We start from the raw sequence: 24065 nt of genomic DNA, 5'->3' as shown, positions 1-24065 counted from the left end.
TCAGGAAGCCCAAGAAGTCAGACATCAGTAATGATCTGCTTGACGAAGGGCATATCTTAGAAATAGTGCATTTATTTGTACTGCAAGGCAAGAAGATGTACTAAGTTATAAACAAGAGTCTTAGTGCTTGAAGAATGTTGAGCAGATACGGTGTGTAATTTGCTGGGCAACCGCGATTAAAGAATTGACTAATGTGTGTCTCGGTGCTTGTTCAGAATATTAAAAGAAAAAGTTAGCATAATAGAGATTGTCTGTAAGAAATGTTCATGCTTTCTAAATTTATCCTTCCTTTTGGAGTTATCTGAGCTACATTAATCTGGTTGCTTACCTTTTTGTTAATGCTTGCGCTTCTGAGACACTCCTGTAATACAACAGTGGGCTTGGCTTCAGAGAATTTGGGGCTTTCTGAGTTTTGCAGTAGAACATCTTGTCTATCTGGTGTGGTGCTTTTGCATCACCACTCTCTTATGAAAACAGGCCAAGTACCAGCAGTTTTAGAATGGTAACTAGCTTGGAGCTCTACAGAAAAGGTTTTATAGATTGCCACCTGCCCTGTCTGGGCCTTGGCATGCACTGTGGCCTGCAGCGATGCAAGGCTGCGTGTAGGCAGATCCCCCTCCCAGCTCCTGTGCTGTGTCCTGCTGGACAAATTGCTGTCCAGGTACCAAGAATTGCTGCTTCCTTCCTGGGGTGCAGCCTGGAAGGGAAGGATTTGGTTAGAGTTAGAATATTAAGCTCATGTCAGTATAAAACATCATGGAGATCCATCCCTTGTAGTTTGGTATTCATTGTTTGCGTTCCCGCTAGGCTCACCCAAAGCTTATAACTTTTTCTTTTTTTTTTTTTTTTTTAATCGTTATAGCTTTCTAATACTTCTTTCTTTCACTTAGTGTAGGGATTGTAAATTTTAGTCTGTATTTGGCCAACTTGGGCCAACATTACCATAACATTGCTGAGAACAGGCTGTGCTTCCCTGAACTTCTGCTCCACATCTGAGGGGACCTGGACTTCAGGGGACACAAGAAGTCTCCTGCTACCCACCAAAGAGCGCTTGTCAGGAGAGCCCAGCGCACCTGCAGAGCTCTGCAAAAGCCCTCAGCAGTGGCCCCATCACCTCGTGGATGTCCTTGGAAGACCCTTAGCAAAATCTGTCCCCTTTATCTCGGTGCTTTGCACAAAAGTGACTCTTGTAACCTCATCATGTGCTATTTTCATCTCACTTGAAATAGCAGCTACTTATCACAACTGGACACGTACACATTTGCTTGGGAAGGGATTCTGAAGGTGAGCAGTTTTTTCTAGAAGCGTTCATTTCAAGAAGGGCAACGGTTGTTGTTCAGGGGCCTTTGGGTAATATGGAAGCCTTGTCCCAGGAACCGTAGAGAAGGTAGCCAAAGTGTTTTTGAGAGGATATGGATCAGTCAATCTCCACCTCTATTCAGATTGTCTAGGGAACTCTGGGCAAAACCTCTTTTGCAGAAAATCATGTCAGGCAGATGATGTGAGGCTCTGCATAAGATTGGTTTTTTTCTTTTCAGAGCTTGCAGAAGTAGATTGGTTCTACAAAAAGTATCACAGACTTCAAGGTAGTCTGTGGATATATCCGAGTAAGGATGTCAGCTCAAGTTCTCCAGCATTTTCTCTCTGACTGGGGAAAAAACAAAGGAAAATCACTAGTTTTTACAGATGGATAGCTGGCAAATAGAGGTATTTTTTCCCCTTTACTTTGAGCAGAACCTTGGGGTGTTCTCCAGGTGCAAGAGAGTGTTGCTTCCCTTGTATAATCCAAACTTTCAGTAGCATGTCAGATGTTTTAAGGATGCACAGCTGGGACTTGGATGTGCATGTGAATGTGAACACACTCCAAGGCACAGAAGTCCCTTAGAAACAAGTATCGACTGTTATGTTTGTTTCCCACCTGAATTCTAAATCAATACTATTTAATACTGAAATATGTATGATGTTCTTTCCTGAAAACAGATTTACAACTCAGCCAAAATACTATGGAGACTGTCTTAGCCTCTTTTGGAAAGAAAAAAAAAAAAGTTTAAATAAAGTAGCTTTTGCTTACAGAGGCCCTCACACAGAGATCTAAACCTGATTGAAAATTACCTTACATAGGAACACATGAAATAACCAGGTGAGACCAAACCTATCCATGATCACAATATCTTGTCACCTTTGGAGACCACTAGCAGATGCGAAGAGAAGATTCGAAGAACTGGGCAGGTGCACAGATGTGCCTCCACTGTGCTTTCCAGCCTCCATTAATTTGCAGCATGTAGAATCCCTGAGCTAGAGGTGGTATTGGCAGCCCTTAATTTATTTGTCTTCCATTTATTGGCACTGTTCATCTTGAACCTGCGTAATGTTTAGCATCCAGAACATCATCTAGCAAGGTTATCCATAATTTAACTATTGTGCTTCGAAGTGGCTAGCTGTACAGTTTGGCTTGTACTGGACCTGCAGGATGGTGGTAGTAGAGAAGGGTAGGAGGTCACTAAGGACAGTTTCCCAAATCTCTACAGTGGTGGTTAAATAACATCAGAAACTTTGTGGCATTGGGGTGATAACTGTATATTGCACTTCAGAAATTACTGACAGGGTAAGAGGTTTGAATGCAGAATAGTCCTGGGATTCTGTGTGGCTAGACATAGAAATTTTATACTGAAGTAATACTCATCTCTAGGTCAGTTGAACAATGAATGCATGGGCCATGGCAGTGATTTAACACTGCAGTCTGTTGTTCATCATACCCAGTGTGTCCACAAAACGTGAATACATCTTTTCAGCACGAGAGGCGTGCGAACGCCTGCCGCAGCAGAGCACGGTAAGGCTGTGTCGAGCGCTTTCGAGCCAGGCTGGGGCTTGCTGTGTGGTACTGCAGGCTGTGCACCAGGAGCCAGGGCTGCTGAAGGAGGTTGGATTTCCAGGCAAGTTTCAGAATTCATTGCTGTTCCCCATATATCTGTATTAGCCTTAAGTCAAAGACTGATTATTTTTATAGGTTAGCAGTTGTTGTAGCAGAAGAAACCCTCTCCTTTACCGGCTTTGAGAAGTCACCATGGTCTGTGACTTCACACAGTTTTAATTTAAACAACAGCCGCCATTTCAGGATACGCCTCCTTATTACTGTTCATTTCAGTGACACTGAACAGGGAAAATAAAAATAAAAACTGCAAGTCAAATCCCCACTTTACTAGTCTCCTCCTGGAGTCAGCTCTCACCTGGGTTGCGCCTTACCAGGATAGCAAGGGAGAACAGCAGCCAAATCACGTCACTAAAAGCACTTCTTGCAGGTTAAACGAGGAGACCTTGAGGAACAGGGGCCACCCTCCCTTGCCTTCTAGCTGTTGCCTGCTGTATCTCCTGCTGATGCTAGGTCGAATGAGCAAGGCATTGCTTTTTTAGAAAACCAGCTCACACCTCAGACAGACAATTGATTTACTACTACTTGGCTTGTCCTGGTGCATCCTCTTGTGAGGTGTAAGTGCTCACAGTCCATGGAAAGTACAGGATGATTTATGCTGTTCCTTATAACTCCCTCTCATTGCCAGCTCAGCTATGGTACCTATACACTGTATAGGTGTGTACAGTGTGTGAGAGCAGACACATGGACACAAAGGATGTGTGTTGACAGTGTATACACTGTACCAGTTCCTGGCTTTTAAATCTTCCTCTATAATTCTGTAGCATTATTACAAGATGGATTTATAACACACCTAGAGCTAACGTAACAATGAAGATTAGTCCTCTACTAGTCGAACAGTAATACACTTTAATTTGCCTACAGCTACTGTATCGTATTGGCATGAAAGGAAATAGCTTTCTAATGCAGCTTCGTCTGCTGAGAAGGAAGAAATCCGTGCTGCAGAATGTAAAACTACATAGGACTGTAGCTGGCAGCAAAATTCAGAGTAGGAAAAACACAGCACAAATAAAAGTATTTGAGAGTTGGATGTATGCTAACAATCCTAGTTTATTGCTAAACATGCCATATACAGTAATGCAGTTTGCTTGCAGGTTCAATATTGCTTCATCTTTGTTTTTTCACTGCTTCATCTTCTGTACTAAAATTTGTCCAGGAATAAAAGGTGTAAACTCATTAGTTTCCCACTTTGTTTGTGACATTAACAAAAAGTCAATATTATAATGTTCCTCAGAAGCACTGATGCTGTTAACACAATCTGTGCTTTGCTCTGTACCTAGAAACACACTGGAAATCTCAATACTTTAATACATTAATGCAAATGTTCCTGCTGTCTGTTGTAAATGTAGTCTTCCCTTGATGAGTGTTAGGCATTCTTTGAGTGGACATGTGTACAAATGGTCACTCAAGTGCCAGCATGTTATATTTACCATAAAATAGAACTCTCTTCTTCTAGAGAGCAGCAAAACCATCAGAATCTCCCTTCTGGAAAGGCAAAGGATGTATCTGAAATCATCACTTAATACCTACTGCATGTGGGATAGAACTCATTTTTATGGGTATGTTATTCAAGCTAGATACAAAAATTAAATGTTTCACATACTTTTGATCTTTTTCCTCAGTTAATCATCAATGAAATTTAGCTATGCTTAAAATAACAGGTTTTGTTTCTAGACCAGAGATGTGTCTCACTTTCAACAAGGGCAAGGAAGGACTAATAACTTGCATGCAGGGAGGGAATGTGTCTCTTCTGAAAACTACTGTTATAAACTGCCAGCGGGAAACAGCTGCGACAGGGCCTTGTTATCACAATAGGTCTTTGATGGGAAGGGTGGCCCCATGGGCAGGGAAAAAGCTAGAGAGAAAATTTTACATGAATTACTGACAAGGTGTTGAGGCAGCTTCTGCCTAGCTCACTCCACTGAGGTAATGGGCACTTCAAAATACCTGAATTGTGTGTGTTACCCTGTTACTTTACCTACCAGCTTTGCATCAGACTCGCAAGGTATCTGTCCATCAGCTCACAAAGGTGAACTCTGTCACTGGCTATCATTCACCCTGGCACCTTGCATTATCATCAAAAATCCATCAGAGCCAGTTTATTGTCACCACTCTAAACTAGTAACCTTCACCCTTCATCTCCTCATCACCAGGTCTCTCCATCCCGCAAACACATGAAATAGTTAGACTGGTTGTATACAGGCATGTCCTGAGTTTTACAATAAAACTGGAAAAAAATAACAATGCTTTTTTTCTTCTTTCTCCTTCAAAAAAGTTGCAACGACATGACAAAGAGGATTCCCCTGACAAGTGGAGGACAGAAGAAGAAATGGCAGCTGAAGCAGCAATTCTGAAGAAGTATTTTCAGGAAAATTAGAGGTAATGATTTACACATTGACACTCCTGCAACACCCAAAACTCTGTTAAAGTCTCCATAGGCTTCTTGAGGACAGGGGAGAATATGTAGAATAGAACAAAAGAAGTGAAAGCTCTTAGGTTTGTGTTGTTTCCAAAAGGACACAGCACTCCAACAGTGGCTGAAATAACATGCTGCTCCTTGAGCAAATCAGCACCATCCTAGAGCATTTTGTTTCCAGAGAGCAAAAAATAACACATCTGGAAATCAGAATCATCAGCAGTTACTTAAGAGGAATGTCAAAACTAACATATCTTCCCTCTTTTTTTAGAACAGAAAATAGCCTTGGTATCTCTATGAAGAGCTAAAAACTGGTATGTCTGTGTACATATGCACCTATACATACAAAATGCCAGCAGAATTCAGACTATAGAGTGGATAATCAAATGCTAACTTCATCTGTCAAATCTTAGATCATCTGATCAGTTCAACTTTCAAAATTAAGCCTGCTAGAAAACTGCCTGTTCTGCTAAATTTTCCACTGGCCCTAAAAGAAAAAAAGATTTGCAGGGAGGAATAGAAGAGAGAAAACACTTGGCAAACACTAACATTGGTGCTCTAGAAATTGAGAGTTTTTCATTTTGTACCTGGAGTCCCAGAAGCCAGATTCTTCCAGTAGAAATAAACTGGCCCCCGGAGATCAATATGAGTTACGCTGGGATGTACACTGCAGCAATGATGCCAAAAGCTCCCTCTCCCCTGTTCCCCATATGTTGTTTGCCATCATCCAGAACTCTCATTTCTCTGTCATTTCTGACTGTTTCATATTTTTTCCTCTGAAGAACCGAAATCCCATAAATATCCCTCCTCTCTGCCTGTGACTCACTGCTTGCAGCCCAGCTTGAGAAAGCTTGAGGTAAACTACACAGTGTGCACATGGCAGCTTTTGTCTCCATGTCATTCTGTCCTCTCCATTTGGGCTGGTTCATCCGGCTCTTTCCTTTCCATTTTTTCTTGCATGATGACCATGCTCTTGTCTTCTCCGGTCTAATTAACTGTGCCAACACTTCTGCAAATTGACACAGAGAAAGCCGTGTAACACGTATAATTCCCATCTGTGAAGGAAACTTGTCCTCAGCATCTGGGACCTAGGGACCTCCAGGGTTTGGAGTAACAGGGTTTGGACTACACAGTCAAGTTTCCAGCATGGCTGCTGGATTTTTACTTAGACACTCACTTTTTACCTCCTCAGAAATATGTTTCTCAAAAATGAATCACTCAGCCAGAAAGAGCATATCCTTAGGTAGTGCATATGTAAGCACTCTACTAACAGAGGCATTATGTAGTACTTCATCTATGGCACAGCAGCAAATGAACAGTACTTAAGATAAAATGGTGCATCCCTATTGCAATGTGATGTTGTTCCCCATTCTATATTTAGGAGGTTTGGGGCAGGGAGGGGAGTTGGTGTGGTTAGAAATTAATTTGAAATACTTTTCTGCAGAGATTCTCAAAGGGGTTGAAATTAAATCCCCACATATCCATAAAATGTTCTTGGGCTCTTCTGATGCTAAACACAAAGCTGGTATAAATTCATTCCTGCGAGCAAATTCATGTGGCTGGACATTTATTTCCATTTATGATAAAAATAAATCAGTGTGTGTCTGCATGGATGACCTCTTGATAAGTTCCCCACAATATTAAGGTCATTACCTTTCCTAGAACAGACTGGTAAATTAAATCTTACTGGCATCATTATCATGAGAGTATTTTGCCTAGTACAGGCAGTCCTTCCAACCCTTGATTCCCAACACAAGGCATCATTGTCAATCTCTTCTTCCTGACATCGTTTTGCTTCTGAGGTTTAAGGCTCTGGACCTGAGATAAAGGTATATCTGGCACCTTCTGAATTTCTCAACTTTTATCTACTCTCTTAACCTTGCTTCTAAAGTGATGAAGATTGAAGACTTTTGGCAAATTAACAAGGTTATATGCATCCCTCTTTGAAGCTATTTTTGTTTTTCACCTACAAAAGATTTATTTTGCCATTTATAAGTTTACCTGGATGCTATTTTACTTGAGTTTTTTCATGCGGCACAGGGAAAGTCAGAAAGAGCTGAATGTGGGTGTTCTGGAGCCAATAAATAGCAATTTTTAAGGCCTCATGCATTATTTTTCTACTTAAGTGTTTTGTTCAAAGAAGCCCAGCTCAGCTAGATTAGCCTTCACAGACTGAGCTGTTTCAGAGCTTTCCCAGCTACCCTTACATTTGTCACAAATCCTTCAACAACTGTCACAACTCCTATATGACTTGACTAAGTACAGTACTGCCTTTTACCTGTATTTATAGATTATCTGATCACAAAGGACTTGCAGGTGACTTTTTCCTAAGAAATACTTGAACAAAACAAGAAGCTCTTGATTCTCTCCCTACTACATTTCCTGATCCCTCCTGGCTGGTTGGGTAGACACAGCTGAGTGCTTCTACACCAATCCCCAGATGATCAGAAATATCCAGCCACTTGCTTAAAGATATGAACCCATTTAGCCTTGCTAAGTTTACACCCTTGAGAAAATCCTTGTCTTAACATAATTTATTCCTGTGTACAGTTGCCTAGAGCAGATGAAACTGAAACCAGTGAGTGAATTTGTTTCGCGTAGGTTTCTGGTCTTTCACTGCATGTCCCCATGCCACTGTATCCCATCTCATTAGAAGGACTTTTCACTTCTTGAACACCTCCAGCAGGTGCAGGCTTTGCAGAGCTGCTCACGGTGCTCTGTCTGCAGAGCCAAAGTTCAGCAGAACTTCATGTGGCTCTGGATAGGGACAAGAAAATAAAAAAATTATTCTGTCAGTAGGATATTTGATATATAATTGCCCCAGTTAGTCACACTGTTGCTTAGTAGCACCAACATATGATCTCTTTAGGAGCCGTTCGTCGTTCAGTGTTGGCTGTCATATGGTCAGCTGTATTTGATAACTGGTTGCTCTTCAAGGTGGATCCATGGGGAAAGAGTCCTTACTCAGAGAGCAAGCTTTGGTGCAGCAGCTTAATTTCCAAGTCTCTTTTCAGATGCACCTTTTAAATTTTCTAACTATCTATAGCTGTGTGGTTTGATAGTCTGTTTTGTGCATTTTAAATTACACATGCCAGCAAAAAGGCTAAAGATTAAAAGAGTTACTAACCTTCAGATAGTATATGAAAAACGTTTCTCTTCAAAGGCAGTTTCACTCTGTGGTGTTGTTCTGAAGAAAGAACCAGGCTGTGCAAGTTTCAGTAGAAGTTTTCCTATTTTATGCATAAGTGAAGTAAGACTTTTATGCCATTAGAGAAGTAGTCAGTCTTAAGTACGATGTCAAGATGTTCCCTTGCATAAAGGAGTTGACAGTGATACTTTGTTGCCTAGTGCTTTTTGAGTTACAAATATTCAATAGCTTTTAATTGCTTAACTATCTGAATATTTTGTGTGATTCAAAATGCAAAATTCAATTTAATATCTCTCCAAATAATGCGGGCTTCACAATTGTGCAGGATTTCTGATGTCAATTCTCTCCTTCATCCCCAGTCTGGCAATGTTTCTTGAGAATATAGTCTTTTCAACTTTGTCAGAGAATATGAATTTTATTCATTTTTTTTCACCCCACTGCGGAAGAGAGACGATCTCATTCTTTGAGAGCACTCATCCTGCCTCAGAGCTGCCTCTTCTGCACCAGGATCTCAGCATGTGTGAAAAGATGCTGTTCTATTGACTTCAGCAGGGAAATTACCACTGTTAGCAGCAGCTGACCAGAGGGAATTTAAACTGGCAATTTGGCTTGCATCTATCTGGTTTTGCTCCAGCACCTCTGACAATCCATGCTGCATGCATGAGAGTGAGCACCAGAGCAACCCCATCACTTTCCATAAATTTAGGCAAATATGACAACATGGCTCACAACACCCTTTCTTTGCTTGTTTTACTGTAAGAAAAGCCCCCCTGTTATTTCTGGTACTTTAAACTGAAAGAAACCACAGAATAATGACTATGCCTTGGAGTGGATCCACAGACTGGATCTGGGACACACGCTGTGCAGTGTGGACACAGTCTGCCCCAGAAGATGCTGCACCTGCAGTGTGGACCACAGAGCAGGTTGTCCCCTGGGTGACCGTGACAACGCAGATGTGGTCAGAGGTATTTTCTGCTCCTCCACTGTAGTCAGCCTGTTGGCAAGCAGAATCACCATGCAGTCATAGGAAACACAACATGCTGTGGACTCTGGTACGAGGAAGAGCAGCAGGGGAGGGGGGTACAGCAAGCAGGGACCCCTCAGTTTCAGAGCGTCACTTTATAAGCAGGGCAATTTTTTGAGTGCTTACACTGGAGTTAAACTCAAGGTGGTGCCTCGTCCTGAGGATTTCCCAGAGAGCATTGTTGAGAGCTGTTCATGGCTGCACTTAGGAGCTGTTTGTATATAATCCCTAGGTAAATACACATCCTAGTAATCAGCTATAGATTTCTCTGCACTCCAGACTTAAGTGCTATTAATTATATCCCCCACTCAGAAACCTCCAAGTACCATTAATTAGAAAGCAGGAGCTGATGGTTTGCTTGCCTGTGTGAAACTATTATGACCTGAGAGTGAAATATAAGCTTCAAAAGAAACATGTTTTATGAAGGTCACCTTGGAAAACGTCATAACAATCTGTCAGGAGAAGAGAATGCAGCACTGCAAGTGTGCGTTTCAGTGTGACATTATGCTTTAAGTAGTTGGAAATAGCAAAGAGAAGATGGATCAGATCATAGGGTCTGTGCTTTTTCACACAAAATTCTCTTTTTTTCTGCAGTAAGTACATATAAAGTAATCTTTTTGTCATTTCAATGGAATGCAAGGAAAGTTAATATCAACAGAAATCCAACAGACAAACATAATCTGGCCCTTGCTGGTGTTTTTGAAGTGTAAAACATCCAGACCCACCACCTCTGCAGCAGGGAGAACATTTATGCAGAGGAATTAAATGATCTCTTCAAGGGAAGATGTAAACAGCCAGAAGTGCAGCGACTGTGTACAGCAGTAATACCCACCCTAGAAGGCTCAGGGCAAAAGGCTTCCCCGAATAAATGTGGTGTGCTAATGCACAGAAGCCTCAGTGTCGAGGTTGATTATTTTTCTGATTGAAGCATATCATTATTCTTATGAAAACAAATCTGCAATAGAGTTAGCTATGGTTATAAGTAAAATATCTTCCTCTTCTAGGAGGCCAGCATAAACTTGATGTCCCCCCTCACACCTGTTCCAGGGTTCTGTTTTGAGGCTGTAAGTAGTACTGTGCTGAAACGTATATACCTCATTCTCTGGACTTCCACTTCCCTATAGGTGGCCATTTAATTCAGCTGTAAAGAGTACATGAATTCCATACAGCACTGCTCAGATCCTGTAATTATCGCTGCAGTAGAAACGTCATGGCCAGAGACACAGACAAGATTGTACCGCATAAAGGCAAAGCAGTGAATGTGTTACTGTTCGCAAAGAAAGCTGACAGAGAGCCAGATGTTCTCTTAACTTGCACATCCAGCAGCCTGAATGCTTACCTGGGATGTCTGTCAAATATCAAGTATTTTCAGACTGATCCATTCTTGATTCATCATTAAGCTTTATGTATGTCACATTGTATGAGAGGAAAATGGGGAAAGCCAAGCGTATCTGATGGACATTGTGTCCCAGGACCTGGGATAAAAGAGTCGAGGCACAGGACAACGCTGAGCTTCAAATAAGGATATCAACTGTGGTCAAGTACTTTTTTACCCAGACCTGTGCTAAAATGGTGCTAATCTCTTGCCCCCAAAGCTGCAAAAGGATGCACTTACTAAGCAGCCAGACCCTCCTTCAAGCAGATTCACAAAAAGCATGCCAAGTAATTTACAGGCTGCCATCAAACTGTCAGTCAAGAGGGGCATACAATGGAAACTGTTGCTCAAAATGCCATCAAAAGGGGAAACATATGTTTCAGTGAGAAAAGACAATCAAACAAAGAAGTGGGCGGTTGGGGAGTTGCAGCCACAACAGCAGCAAGGATCCAAGCCTTGCGCACAGCCCTGGGAAACAAGTTCAGGGGCCGTGCCCTCGTCTAACAGTTGGGTAACAGCTTTGTGTTTAATAAGCTGAAATAATTTTCCGATTATTGAAGCCAGCACTAAATATGCTCTGAAGTGAAGGTACAAAAGTGAAGATACCAAGCGTAAAGCCCACCTCATGCTCAGTTATTAGCAAAGGTTTGTATCGTGTTTTCCTATTGCTGTAGCTGCTGCATAATAGAACTGCCCAGAGAGACACACTAACCAGCAGCTCGGATGTGACCTCAGAGCTTAAAAGCTGCCTTTGTGTGAGTTTCGGTATCTAGGCTGTGTAGGTGGAAAGGCATTAATAACTCCTCCAGTAAGTAGTTAAAAGGAAGGGCGTAATGGACATTGGAAATACATTGGACTGAGCATAGTTGAGGCTCCGTTGTTTGCCGGGATGTCAGTCTCTACTTGAAAGGGCAAGTTATGTGCAAGGGTAAACCCAAACGCCCCATTTGTGTTAGCACCTGGGGCTGCTGCAAGCCTCCAGTTAATGCTGCAATAACAATTGCACCGTGAGTTTGTGCAGGGATTTCACACACAGGTTTCACAGCTGCAGTCGACTGCACTTGTCAGGCTCTCAGCATTTCTATTTCTCTACTTCAAGAACACCTTCCAGGTCTGTCATGGAACCTATTACAGGTCTTTTACTAGGACGAGCCACCAAGATATGCATAAAATTGGAACAGACATGGGAAGAAATACCCCATTCATTCTCCAGTGTGTGAGACTGGGGGCATTTTCACGGTGATGGTCCCAAATCACTGGTGTGTAATATCTTGGCATTAGGCAGAGTCCCACCGCAGGGTCAGCATGGATGAGGATATACAAGAGATGATGATTTTGAAAGAGCATTTGTAGGAGCTTATATAAGAGATCATGCACCCCAAAGACTCTTGCATGAGATTATTATAACAAAATTGATTTGAAGAGTAAGAAGCTGGATTTGATGACACAAGATGCCCTTTCTAATCCTTCATTCCTATGACTAGCAGTCAACAGAGCTGGGGACTGTGCTGTCTTACTCAGGGACATCAGAGAGGTGGCTTCACTTCATGTTTGTTTTTTGTAAAATGATCCTGACCTCCTTTGGAGGGTGCTTTGTGAGTTAGGAATGAAAAGCACAATGTGAAAGGCAGGCATTAGTATTATTTGGAAGTGAACTTTATTGAAAAAGTAGATAATAAATCAAACAAATGCTCCTCTTTCTGGCTCCAATACATAATTTTAAAATAGTTGTGTGCAAGGATTTTCTCCTTTCTCTATTGCACAGGCTATAATAGGAGCTGAAATGTGCTGTGTGTGGATTTAACACTGAACATTTCCTTTTGCCTGTCACTGTCAGTGTTTCCTTTTGGAACATCCTAATGAGCACCTGACTCGTTAGCAATAAGCAGCCTTACATTTTGTCTTACTAACAAAGATCAAAGATACTATTATATGTAACTATCTGTTATGTTTGATATTTCTCAGGTAACAAAGTGTTTGAAAAACATCCCATGACTTAAGAAACTCCCCAGAAAGACAGACCTCTTTCTCCAGTTCTACGTGGCCCTGGAGCTGCAGCTGAGCAATTTTATTGTGTTCTACAAATATGGGATTCTTCCATGAAAAATTTTATTGGACCTTTGGATATCATCAAGGTTGAATTTCAGCTAAGACAACTAACAGCACTGGTTCAAAATATTGCTCTGAGTAGTAACTCATATTTTTCTGAATTGTGTACTTGGGAATGAATCTTTTTAAATTGTCCCTTGGCTTAAATTGAAATAAAGTGCTAGGAAAATCAGGTAGCTATTCTGTTTAGGTACATTACAAAGTGTTTACTCCGTGTTGTGCTTTTTGATTCAGTTATTGTATGTGGGCTATTATATCATAGAAAAATTAGATCTTTTAGCAGTATGACAATTCATAAAAACCAAGGCTTTGTTACAGACTAGCCAAGATAAACTTGGAGAGCTACTCTTTTGTTGGGTAAGGTAGTAGAACAAGAAATATAGCACTTCCTAAGATCTTTCCTTTCTCTGTTCCTTTCAATGCATTGTCACGATGCTTCTAGAGCTTAAGGAGATACAAAACACTTCTGCAAATCAATGAATATGTAAATCTGCTAATGGGATAGTAATCACATTAAGGTTAAACTAACACGAATGTCCTGCTTGCAGCAACAAACATGAGTGGGAGCCGCCCGTGTGGAACGCTCCCTTGGCAAGAAATGCCGGGTTCGGAGCTCCGCACAGAAAGAAACCTGCCATGGGTTAGTTGTTGATTGCTAACGTGTAATAAAGGAAAAGAAGTCAAACAACAGATGGAAGAGAGAAGAAATGAGTCTGCAAGATATGCATGAAAAGAGCACCCATCATCTTGCTCTTGAATTGCGGGGAAGCAACAGCCGAAGGTTTCTGTGTCCCCTGAACTCAGGATGGAAAACAAAATGCACCAAGTCTTTCAATAAGAGCCATGCCGAGGGGGGCCACAGGGTGCAGAGTCTACCTGAAGGCTTGAGGAGGTCAGAGTCAGGTCCAAACCAGAGCCTGGCAGTGCTTTGCATGTCTGGTAGCACAGTGTGGCCACTGTCCAGAACAAATAAAAATGCTCCACAATAGTCTGTCCTGAAGGGTTGCAACCTGACCTGAGAAGTATGAAAATGCACAATGGATGAATTCTCATAACTTTTCCTAAGTCTCTCTCTGCTATATACTGCAGGGGAATTCAGTCCTTTGGTTTGAAGTCTTTGTGCTGGTCAAATAGAAATAGAAATACTAGAACAAAATCACTGATGTTTGATTCCAGATTTTACTGTGATCCTGTTAAAATACTGCTCCTGAAAAGCCACTTTGAGTCAAAGATTTACCATGACCCAGTGTGGCCACCAGTATCTTCCATTAGCACTTTTGAAAACTCTAGAGATTGTTACGCTATTTCTTTTTTCCATGCAGCGTAATGGAAAGTCCATTTTGATGGTGCCTGTACTTTTTAGACCCTGAACACGGGCTGAATAAACAGGAAATGAAGGTCAGGGGGCAAGAAGTGACAGCGAAGAAAAGGTGAGCAGACAGGATGGTCAAAGATGCTGGCAAATGGGCCAACACAAACAGTTGTCCTTTTGCACTTAAATATTAAAAGTAGCTGTGATTTCACATAGAAGGAAGACAATGGTTGTGCTGCCTGGGAAGCACTAAAAGGAAAACCTGAGCATCAGTTACATTTGCGAGGTATTTCCGAACCTGATGCTCAATGGCTTCCTATTAAGTATGGAATATTCTGTATTAATTCTGTAGCCTGTGATGAGCGGGCGCTGCGCCAACCATTTTGCATGGGGGCTGCCGAGCAGATGAGTGCTGAGCTGTATGGAAGATTTCATTTGTGTAAATGAGGAGGCCGTTATCACAGCACTAAAGGTCCTGTTTTTTTAAAAAAAGCCTCCTGTGACATTATGCACAAAACAACCTATTTATGCAGCATGAAAATATTTATGTGCTTCGCTCCATCTTTAAAAGGGAATTTGCAATAGATGAGGGACATGAGAAAGGATTGGAGTGAGAGATAAGGAGAGATTAGAAAAGGCAGATCATGAAGTACATGACATCCTGCAGCAGTATGTGGAGTAACCCCCCCCTGCCTTTTTTAAGACCTGAGCCTTCAGGATGGTGTCTGGATCATTCATACACTTCCTATAGACTTAATTTTTCACAGGCAGGGTGCTGCATACAGAGGTGCAGTTGCTGGAAATGTGAGGATACACTGTACTGAAGGCATTGATGGTTTTTGTCTTTTCCAGCCTCAATCACCTGAGGTCATGCCCAGAGCTTGCCTTTGGGCTGCGGGATGTTGCAGAGTGCTGAGTTCCTCCACTGAAAGCAGAAAACATGGGAAAAATCATCTGTGCAGGGAATCAGATGGATGTGGTGCACGTGGAGTGGTCCCGATGGGGTGGCTTCATAACAGGACAGAGCTAACTGTGCCTGCTGTTGCGCGGCTCGGACCCTCATTCCCTGTCTTTACATGCAAGCAAGTTTCCCAGGCTTTTTTGATTACTAAAAGTTTGTTTCGCTGAAGTGAGCAGTTCCTCCAAGGGGCTGCAGCAGCTGTGTCTGTGTGCCTCTATTTTCATTAGCAAAACAGCTGTGGTTCAGCCACAGTGCTCTTCAATGGCTTTTGTAGGACCAGGCTGGGAGTAGGATGTGGCTCCACATGCACTCTTCCCCCTGCGTGCCTTGAAACAGAAACTGCAGAAGAGCTGTCTCGGGTATGGTCAGTCCCATGGGCAGGAGAATGGCCGGGTTATCGGGAGCACACATCTGATGGGGACACCACCAGCCCATGCACCCGGTCCCTGCCATGCCAGGCAGCCCAGCTGTACAGTCCCATTTGAAGGCCACCTAGCAGCCATCTGCTCACACACGTACGTTTTTCAGGGCTGGGCAAAAACCATCAGGAACGGGCTCTGAACGCTTTGGCACAGCAGCAACACGGGCCCATGTTGTGCTGTGCAAGGTCCCAGGCAGCAGGCTTCTCCACATCCCTGCTGGGTTTTCCAGTATGCTCATCTGCACTGTAATTATGATTTTTTGTTCAGAAAGGGAGCTTAGATGGTAACTGTCCTACAGTGCTTTCAATGAAGGCTGTGAGTACAGCATGAGGATATCTTTTAATTGCCTTTCCGCAATTCAGCATCATTCTTGCTCCAGATGCAGATGCACCAGCCCCTGGTCCTCCACAGGACAGCCAGTGCCACCCCAGGTAGCTCAAAGGGTCTTGTGTGTTGACAGAATCAATGGGCTGGGGACGTGCCACATCAGCTCCTTGAAGTCTTTGTGAAGTATTTCAGAAATCGGCTCCGTGCTGCTTCTAACCTCCCCCAGCACACGTGCATCCCACCTCCCAGATATCAGGCTCTCATTTGTTCCTGTGCTCAAATAACACTGTGTTTTGTTTTTAATTAATGTTGCAGAGAGGGGAAAATGACCATTTGATCTCTGTGGGAGCCTGACTTGGCTGCAGACTGAAGATGACATCTAAGACGAAGGCTCCTGGCTGCAAGGGGGGGAGTCAAGGTCAGCTCCTGGCTTGTGACAGCACCCTGAAATATGACTGGGGACTGAGCACCCCCTGACATAAAAATACCTGAATACATGTGAGATCTGGGGGGTGATCTCACACCCTAGCCGTAAAGGAATAAAAATCACAATGCCCCAGTACCCACAGAGCTAATGAAAAACTTTCAAGCCCAAATACACACAGTGACAGCCATGAAAGTATCTAAATCATTTCTATTACAGCTTTCTGTGTCCCCTTAACCACTCCCCATCTCTCGCTGTCCCTGCAGTCGACGGCTGCTGAAAAGCCTTGTCCGATTCCTGCATCTGGTTCCTAACGTACAGGCCAGCAGTGCTGTGAAGGAGAAAACACTGCTGCTCATGTAAGCTGTCCTGTGTGTTGGCAGGGCTGAGTTTCAGAACAGAGTGATGTATTTCAGCTCTTGTGAAATTTCTGAATAATCAGCTCATCAAAAAATATCATGCAGAGTTCCCTTGTAGTCCTCTCCAACTTGCCACCTCTCCTGCCAATAGCTCTGTAGGGTGACCACAGCTTGGCATAGCCCATTAGCAGAGCTCTGCACAATCACTCATGAATAGATCTGGCTGGAAAATACAATCTTCCTTCTTGGGAAAAAAAAAAAAAAAGATTTGGTGGGACAGGGGGGATGTTTGGCTTGGCATTTCAGGATGAAGATTTTCTCCACTGCTCTCTCCAGCACTGTCTTCTGCTCCTCCTTGCACCCCATCCTTTTTCCTCCCAACCCCGTTTTTTAGAAGGTGACTCCAATAAAATTAAAATTCCACTTTTCAGTGGCAAAATCATTGGATGCTGTTTGATCTGCTGATGACCTCCTCCCAGCCCCCAGGGCTCGGAGTCTCGCTGCAGGATGGGCACCCACTGGCACCTTCTCCAGCTGGGACTTCTGGGCAAGTTGTCCTTGGACCAGCACTTTTTTCTGCCACTGCCCAGTTTCTTCTTTGGAGTTTCTTCAAGATATTCCCCTCCTCGAGCAGCTCAAAACCCTGATATTTAGGCGTCTGGAAGCTGGCAACAATATCTCTGTTCATGGGGAGATGGTAGGTGCTGGAAGGGCCTCAGGGTAAACCCAGCCAGTGCTGTGGAGACAAGGGGCCAAGCAGCAGGAGTCGCTGGCCTGCCTTCAGCTGCTCCTCTTGGTCCTGGATTGCCTCCAGGCACATCTCTCTGTGCTTTCCCCTTCCTTCTGGACATGTGTTTCTCAGTCATAGGTGACCATTGCTTTGGCTGGAAAGAGCAGACTTCCTCGCTGTGTCCTCTATCAATGCTCAGAGCTGAAGCACGGGGAGGAGGCTAGGCTGGTTTCATACCTTGTCCTTAAGGCAGGTGGCAAATAACAAGTGCTGTGGAGGAAGGAGGTGCAAAAATCAATGATTAGTGCATTAGGATTAAAGCTGTGGCATGGAAGCCTTATACGGCCAGGATTATTTTTTTTTTAGGCCTGTAGTAGCTGCACTGGCCGTGGCAATGTAACGTGGGGCTTAGTACTTGTGTCACTTTGCAAACCCCTGTATGTACACGCAGGACACAATTGCTTCCATCAGTGAGAGGAGGCCCCAACACAGTTTTTGAGCACTGACTGTCCCCTCCTTGGCTTTGCCCCCAAACTGGCCACAGTTGCCGAGTATTTGCTCTGTCCCTCTTTACTTGTGTCACCCTGTCTCTTTCTGCTCAGGCTTTTGTCATTTCTTTTGTCACCATAGTGACAGGAAAAGAGTGATGATGGCTGGAGTAATTTCCCATATTAGCTTGTGCTGGCCTTTCAGCCAAAATCAGCGCTTCATTTTCCCCGGGCTCTGGCTGAGCCCCAGCGGAGCGGCGTTAAAAGGCAGTGGCGGAGGGGCTCCGGCACATCACGGTGCTGCCAGCGCTCCTCCAGGACAGCCTGGGCAGGGACAAGGCCTTCAGGTCACTGCAGGTCCCACCGCCACACACCAGAGATGCACAGAGAAAAGAGGAAGGAAGAAAAAAAAAAAAAATCCACTTTTGCAAAGGTTTCTCCCTGAGTGCATTTGCCGTGAGTCTCGTGGTCTGTAAAAACCAGGAATTTGGTCACTTCTGTCTGTTTTGGGGAATGTGCAAATCTGCAGGGTGCATAGGAGGAGCTCCCCGGAGGTAACTGCTTGCTCTGACCCATGCAGTGAGTTGGCAGAGACCCCCACACATACCCCCAGCCTGTGCCCCCCCACTCTGCACTGGCCATTCCCAGGGAGCCCAAACCAGGGCTGGGACCAAACCTGGGCTCACAGTGGGGCAAGGGGGCGGCTCAGTACAAATTACTCCTCTCTCCCAGGCTTTATTAGTCGTTTAGTGCATCTCAGAGAGACACACACAAAGACATACTTAGAAATCAAGATCATTAAGTACACAAATACATTTAAATAACAAACAAGCTACTGAAAAGAGGAGAAAGGTCGCAAAATGTGAAATGAAAGCTGCTCTTCTGTTCTCCACTCCGGCAGCGCCAGTCCCTGCCACAGAGGAGGATATATTAAGAAGAGTCAACCTTCATTTCAAGCGTGCTGCATTTTGTCCTCATATCACAACATTAACATTATCCCCACATAATTTTGTGTATTTAATTTTACAATAGACTGCGCCAGTGAGCGCTGCCTGTAAATATTTGATCACCACCATTCCTCTAGGATTATCTTATCAAGAGTAAAGATATTAAAATAGAAATCTTGTCATGTTACTGCCTTTATACTTCCAGCCTGAGAGTTGATTGACAGAAAATGAACTGCCTGAACTAGCTCTAAAGTGTCTTTTCACTGAGAGCTTTAATGCCAGAGGCTATAGAAAAAAAGGTAGCTAGTCATTGGAAACTAATGCCTTGCTGTAGTTATGGAGCTTTTGTACTGAAGATTAAAAAATATGAATCTACTAGGGGTATTTTTACAAGTGTAAAATGGTGTTGGTCTTTTTGTATCTTTTTGCCATCTCTAATGAGCCTTAAAAAGAGCCTTCCCTTTTCTGCCTGCACTTGAATATTAGATGCAGCCTCACCGCAGCTCACAGACACGGGCTGAAGTTTTGCAAGAGTAAGCTCTTGACTTATCTAACCTACAAAATTTCTTTTTGGTGATAAAACAGATTGCGAGCCAGGACTGAATGTTCCTGCCTAGCTTGGAATATCAAACCACTATAGACAAGTCAAGGTTTCTATTTATGGCCAGTTAAAGACGCACCGGTAATGCTGTTTTAATGTTACAAAATTGCCCTGAAATTGTCATGTGTCTGAGAGCACCATGCTGCAAATATATAGCCAGTCCCCAAGGGCTTACTCAGCCTGTGCTCCAGCACAAATCAATGAGAGTTTTTGCTGGAGTAAGGACCCAAGCGCCAATTCAGGGAAGTGCCTAAGCGCAAGCAAACTTTAATCACAAGCTCGTGCTCCTTCGAAATCAATAAAGACAGAAGCTGGCTGGGGCGAGGGGACGGTAAGGGGTGTGGGTCCCGCAGCGCCTGCGCCCGGGCGGGTGAAGGACCAACAGTTCCCGGCATCCAGAATAAATCTGGCTTTGTCCTGTCATGATCCTGGAGGGCAGGAGAGGCTGGTTAGTTCACAGATCTGTCCCATCGTAATGACAAACTGTAGCCACTGGCATTAAATCACCCAAGGCCTTCAAGGCGGTAACAAAAGTGTTATTGTGGGATGACTGAGGTTGGAGTGGACAGAGACAGTGCAACCTGGAGCACTCTGCTTTAGCCAGATCGTTCCTCCCACTTTTTTCCCCCCTCCAATATGAACAATAACTGTATGAAATGAAAATAATTGGGCATTAAGCAGCCTATTGTTGAGCTGACATGAAAGGGATTTACATGGATGTCTCCTATTAACAGCAATGGGTGGTCCCCTCCATGCTTTCCCTGGGCTCTGAATGTAGAAAAGCTTGTCCTAACATTTCACTTACGGGAAAGGTCAAGAGCTGTTGTTTTGTTCAGCGTGTTCAATATATTCAATTAAAATATACTTGTGTGTTCATCAGCTATTAACTGTCTTTGCAATAACTGTAATTAAACAGACACTTACCCATGAAAGAAAATCTTTCAAGACAGACTCTGACATGGTGGTGGAGGAGAGCAGGAATTTCCGAGGTCTCTGATGTGGGTTTGCTTTTTGTCTGTGCAAGAATCCCTCAACTGCTGGGAGTTTTCCTTTCCCTGCTGCTGGAGTGAGGATGGCTTCATGGTCCACTGACAGCCACTGATTTCCATGTAGGTAGGGCATGTCAGCAGAAGGCGAGGGGCTGGCCAGATCCAGCTCCTGCACATCCCTTCCCTGAGCACGCTGGGGGTAAGCTGAGCATCAGCAGTGCTGGATGCTTGACAGCCCTTGGGGAATAAAACCAGCCAGGCAATTTTCTCAACCAGGCAATTCACTTGCAGAAATATCATTTACCAAGTTCCACTTAGAGCCTCAGGGATAAGAAATGGAGAATGAGAGAGAGTCAGCTGCTCAGGACTTTTTAGCAAACTCAGAGGTTTTAGAGGGTTTAGTAGCTGATGGCCTCCAATTCAATGGGTGGTAGAGTTAAAAGCCACACACCCTGCTTTGAAAACTTCCACCAAAGAGCCTGAAATGAAGAAAAATCCCAACAAGGCAGACTAGTGCAAAGCAGAGGAAGGAACTGAAGGAAGCAGAAAGTAATTACCTGAGCCAACTGTTCTAATTATATACACACAGCAGACAAACGGTGATAGCAATTGTTGGCACTCTTAAGATGGATAGCAGGGAAATGGAGATACAGTAGAAAATAACACATATTAAGGCATTAGTATTCATTATGCTAAAGGAGGAGGCGGGTATTTACATTAGTCAGAAATCAGGCATGCAGAGAGATGGGTGACAGCAAGGAGAAGCGTAGCAAGAAAACCCAGAGCGTGGTTGTGATGGGTTTCCCTGGTAGCTGTGAACAAGGGGATGCTGAGCCAGGCGTGATGCCACCAGCACCACTTCTTTTCCCCAGAGCCCTTCCAGGGCTGAGCAGCACGTGCTTTTCCCCAGAGCGATGTCCCTATCGGCCAGTTTAGTCTCCTGTATGTACCCTCCTACATGCTACAATACAGCATTTCCTCAGGAGGCTCTGGAGCACCGGGTGCACGTGCACCATGGCGGGCTGTGTCTGCTGATGGATAGCCCCAACCCTGCCTGATCATGTCACAGCTTTATGCAGCTGATGGCATCCAAAGTGCAGCCCTGGCTGCCTCCAGGCACAGGGCTGGAGCAGGGCACTAGGGAGCCCAGCACCTCAGGGCACAGCCGCAGGATAGCACACCATGTGTGACGAGCTGAGGGTGCTCCCTCTTGCCAGGGTGGTTTTGGGGGACAAGAAGGTGCCCTCTACCATGCTGTACTAGCTGTTTTCAATCTCCTGGGTGCTCACAGTCTTCCTGGTCTTTTTTCTAAAATGCCCTGAAGGTCCTTGTGAATTTGTGCACTCCTCCTCACCAGGTACCATCAGCAAACACCCCTGTTCCTCTGCTGAGGCGCTCAGTGAAGACAGATAGTGATCAAAGTAAGCTTTAGCCCAGTCCTTGAAAAACCTCTCCCTCCACCATTACTAGGCCCTGTTAGCCAGTTCCCCACCCTTTTCTGAGGTATTTAATTAATCCCCATCTTCTCCAGCATGGCTTATACTGTTAGATATTCAGAGCATGAAGACAGGGGATTCACTGAAATCCTGGAGGAGGAGAACTGTTGGATTTCCTTTATCTGCAAGATCAGTTAGGGATTTCAGGTTAATCTTGCTTGGTAAATCATGTTGCATTTTATCCCATTTGCCTTCATGTCTGTAAATGGTCTTTCAGAAAAATGTCACCAAGCTCAGCGTATTGGACCCTGTTCACTTAGCAAGCCCTTGTTAAATAGACGCACTACATTTGCCACGCTCCACGTACACAGTCCCACCCCTGAGCTGATACACTTGTTAAGTACACACCTGTGGGTCCTCTGCAGGACAGAGACTACCCACTTTCTGCTCCTCAGGTGCATAACACAGCCAACAAAGTATGTAAATACCTAAAAAACATTCTGTTGCAAGTTCCCACTGGGCGATCAGGAGCCATAATCGGGATTTCAATTCTACACATCTTTCTTAACCTCCAGTTTTGCATTCAGTCCCTTTGCCATGCTGCCTTTAGCCCATGCTCCAAATCTTCCTCCTCATCCAAAAGCCAGGCATTTCATCCACTTTGAGGAAGAGAACACATAACATTATGCTTCCCCATATACTTCTGCCCTGTGCTACCAGCCAGCAGCCCTCCTGTCTTCTCAGTCTCTCTCTTGCCCTGTGATTGTAGAAGTTGTACATTTGAATAATCTTTCCTAGGTCTACTTAAGCAAGTCACCCTTCATCCTTTCCCTTCCTGATCTTCCTGACACACAGCTTCCTTCATGGACAGGGCTTCCTTCTTTGTGTCACTTGCATTCTACTAATTTTCAGTCTTTCTAAGAAGACATTTTTCATCCAGTTCTGTCTCCAGCTCCTTCCTAAAGTTTTTTCCCCTTAAACTGAGAAGCACTTTCCAGATCTGAAGCAGGTGGCCTGTCCTCGCCTGCTCGCTGGCCAACTCTGCAGATGGCAGAGTTGCATGGTTCTTTGGGTGATCAAGTGCTTTATAAATTTCAAGCCAGAGATGTACAAAAAAAATGGCTGGGGGAAAAAAAAAAACAAAGGCTTTCCAAGGAGCACAAAATCAACACAACTTTAGCTAACTGCATGCAGGCAGAAATGCCACATGGTCTTAAGACTGCATAGATGTTTGTGCTCCAGCTAAATCGAGTTTTCCAGGTACTGCCCACATCCTCAGTCTCCTCCAGCAGCACTCACAAGTCCCCCTGGGCCCTGTAACCAGAAGGGAAGGGAACACTGAATCCCAGACCTCTCCTGGCATAAACCAGGTTGCAGATCATAAGCAAGCCATCAGTAAGTATTTGTGCTATAAACACTAAACAGAGGGTTTCCAGTCAAATGCGGCAGTCAAGAAGAAAAGCATCCCTTTCCACCCCTTGGTCTCCTCTCCCAAGAACTTGCCATCACTGCTGGCCCTGGAGCAGGGCTGGAGGAGTGGGGAGTGGAATGGAAATCCCATCCTTTCCCTATAGAGTGGCATGAAGGGGCAGAGAAACAAATACAAACCATCAGGCAGAAGCTCAAACCAAGATTCTACGGGCACTTAGATGCAGTTTGCTGGACAGGAGGGTCATCAGGAGCAGCACAGGCGCTGCACAGCTTGTAGGGCCAAAGCCACCCAGAGCTTCAGGACAGGTGCTGTGGCCCTGGTGCCTGGCTCAGCTGAAATACATGTCTTAGCTACATATAGAAATAGATTTAGATATAGATACAAATATAGAAAGTTTTCAGGTATTTATACATAAAAGTCTTCATATATCCAAAAAATAATATTTTTTTCATGTTTAAAATGTGTGTATGTATGCATATTTATATGCATCTATATATGCTGGTTGTATATGCATAGATAAAGACCTTTTAAAACATCTTTATATACACACATATTTACACATATATGTGTGTGTATATATATATATCAAAAAGACCTTTCTATTTATATGTATACACATCTATATTATACTATATA

The 24065-nt window shown here is 43.8% G+C and overlaps 1 protein-coding gene across 8 annotated transcripts in view; it reads left to right on the top strand.

Annotated features, from left to right (window-relative positions):
- Positions 1-13691, top strand: part of FHIT (fragile histidine triad diadenosine triphosphatase) — a 620171-nt gene extending 606480 nt beyond the window's left edge. For 6 of the 8 annotated variants that reach the window (XM_074835874.1, XM_074835877.1, XM_074835875.1 and 3 more), the window contains 2 exons: positions 5205-5308; positions 12858-13691. In XM_074835874.1, the coding sequence (XP_074691975.1) occupies positions 5205-5306 (102 nt within the window). In that variant the 3' untranslated portion in view covers positions 5307-5308; positions 12858-13691. Of the gene's footprint in view, positions 1-5204; positions 5309-5616; positions 5660-10521; positions 10582-12857 lie in introns of all 8 variants that reach the window. The other 2 variants (XR_012624678.1, XM_074835873.1) reach the window with 2 other exon arrangements.
- The last annotated feature ends 10374 nt before the right edge of the window (positions 13692-24065 follow it).

The sequence above is a fragment of the Strix aluco genome, chromosome 11 (assembly GCF_031877795.1).
Source record: "Strix aluco isolate bStrAlu1 chromosome 11, bStrAlu1.hap1, whole genome shotgun sequence".
Taxonomy (NCBI): domain Eukaryota; kingdom Metazoa; phylum Chordata; class Aves; order Strigiformes; family Strigidae; genus Strix; species Strix aluco.
This window is presented reverse-complemented; position numbering and strand designations above follow the sequence as displayed.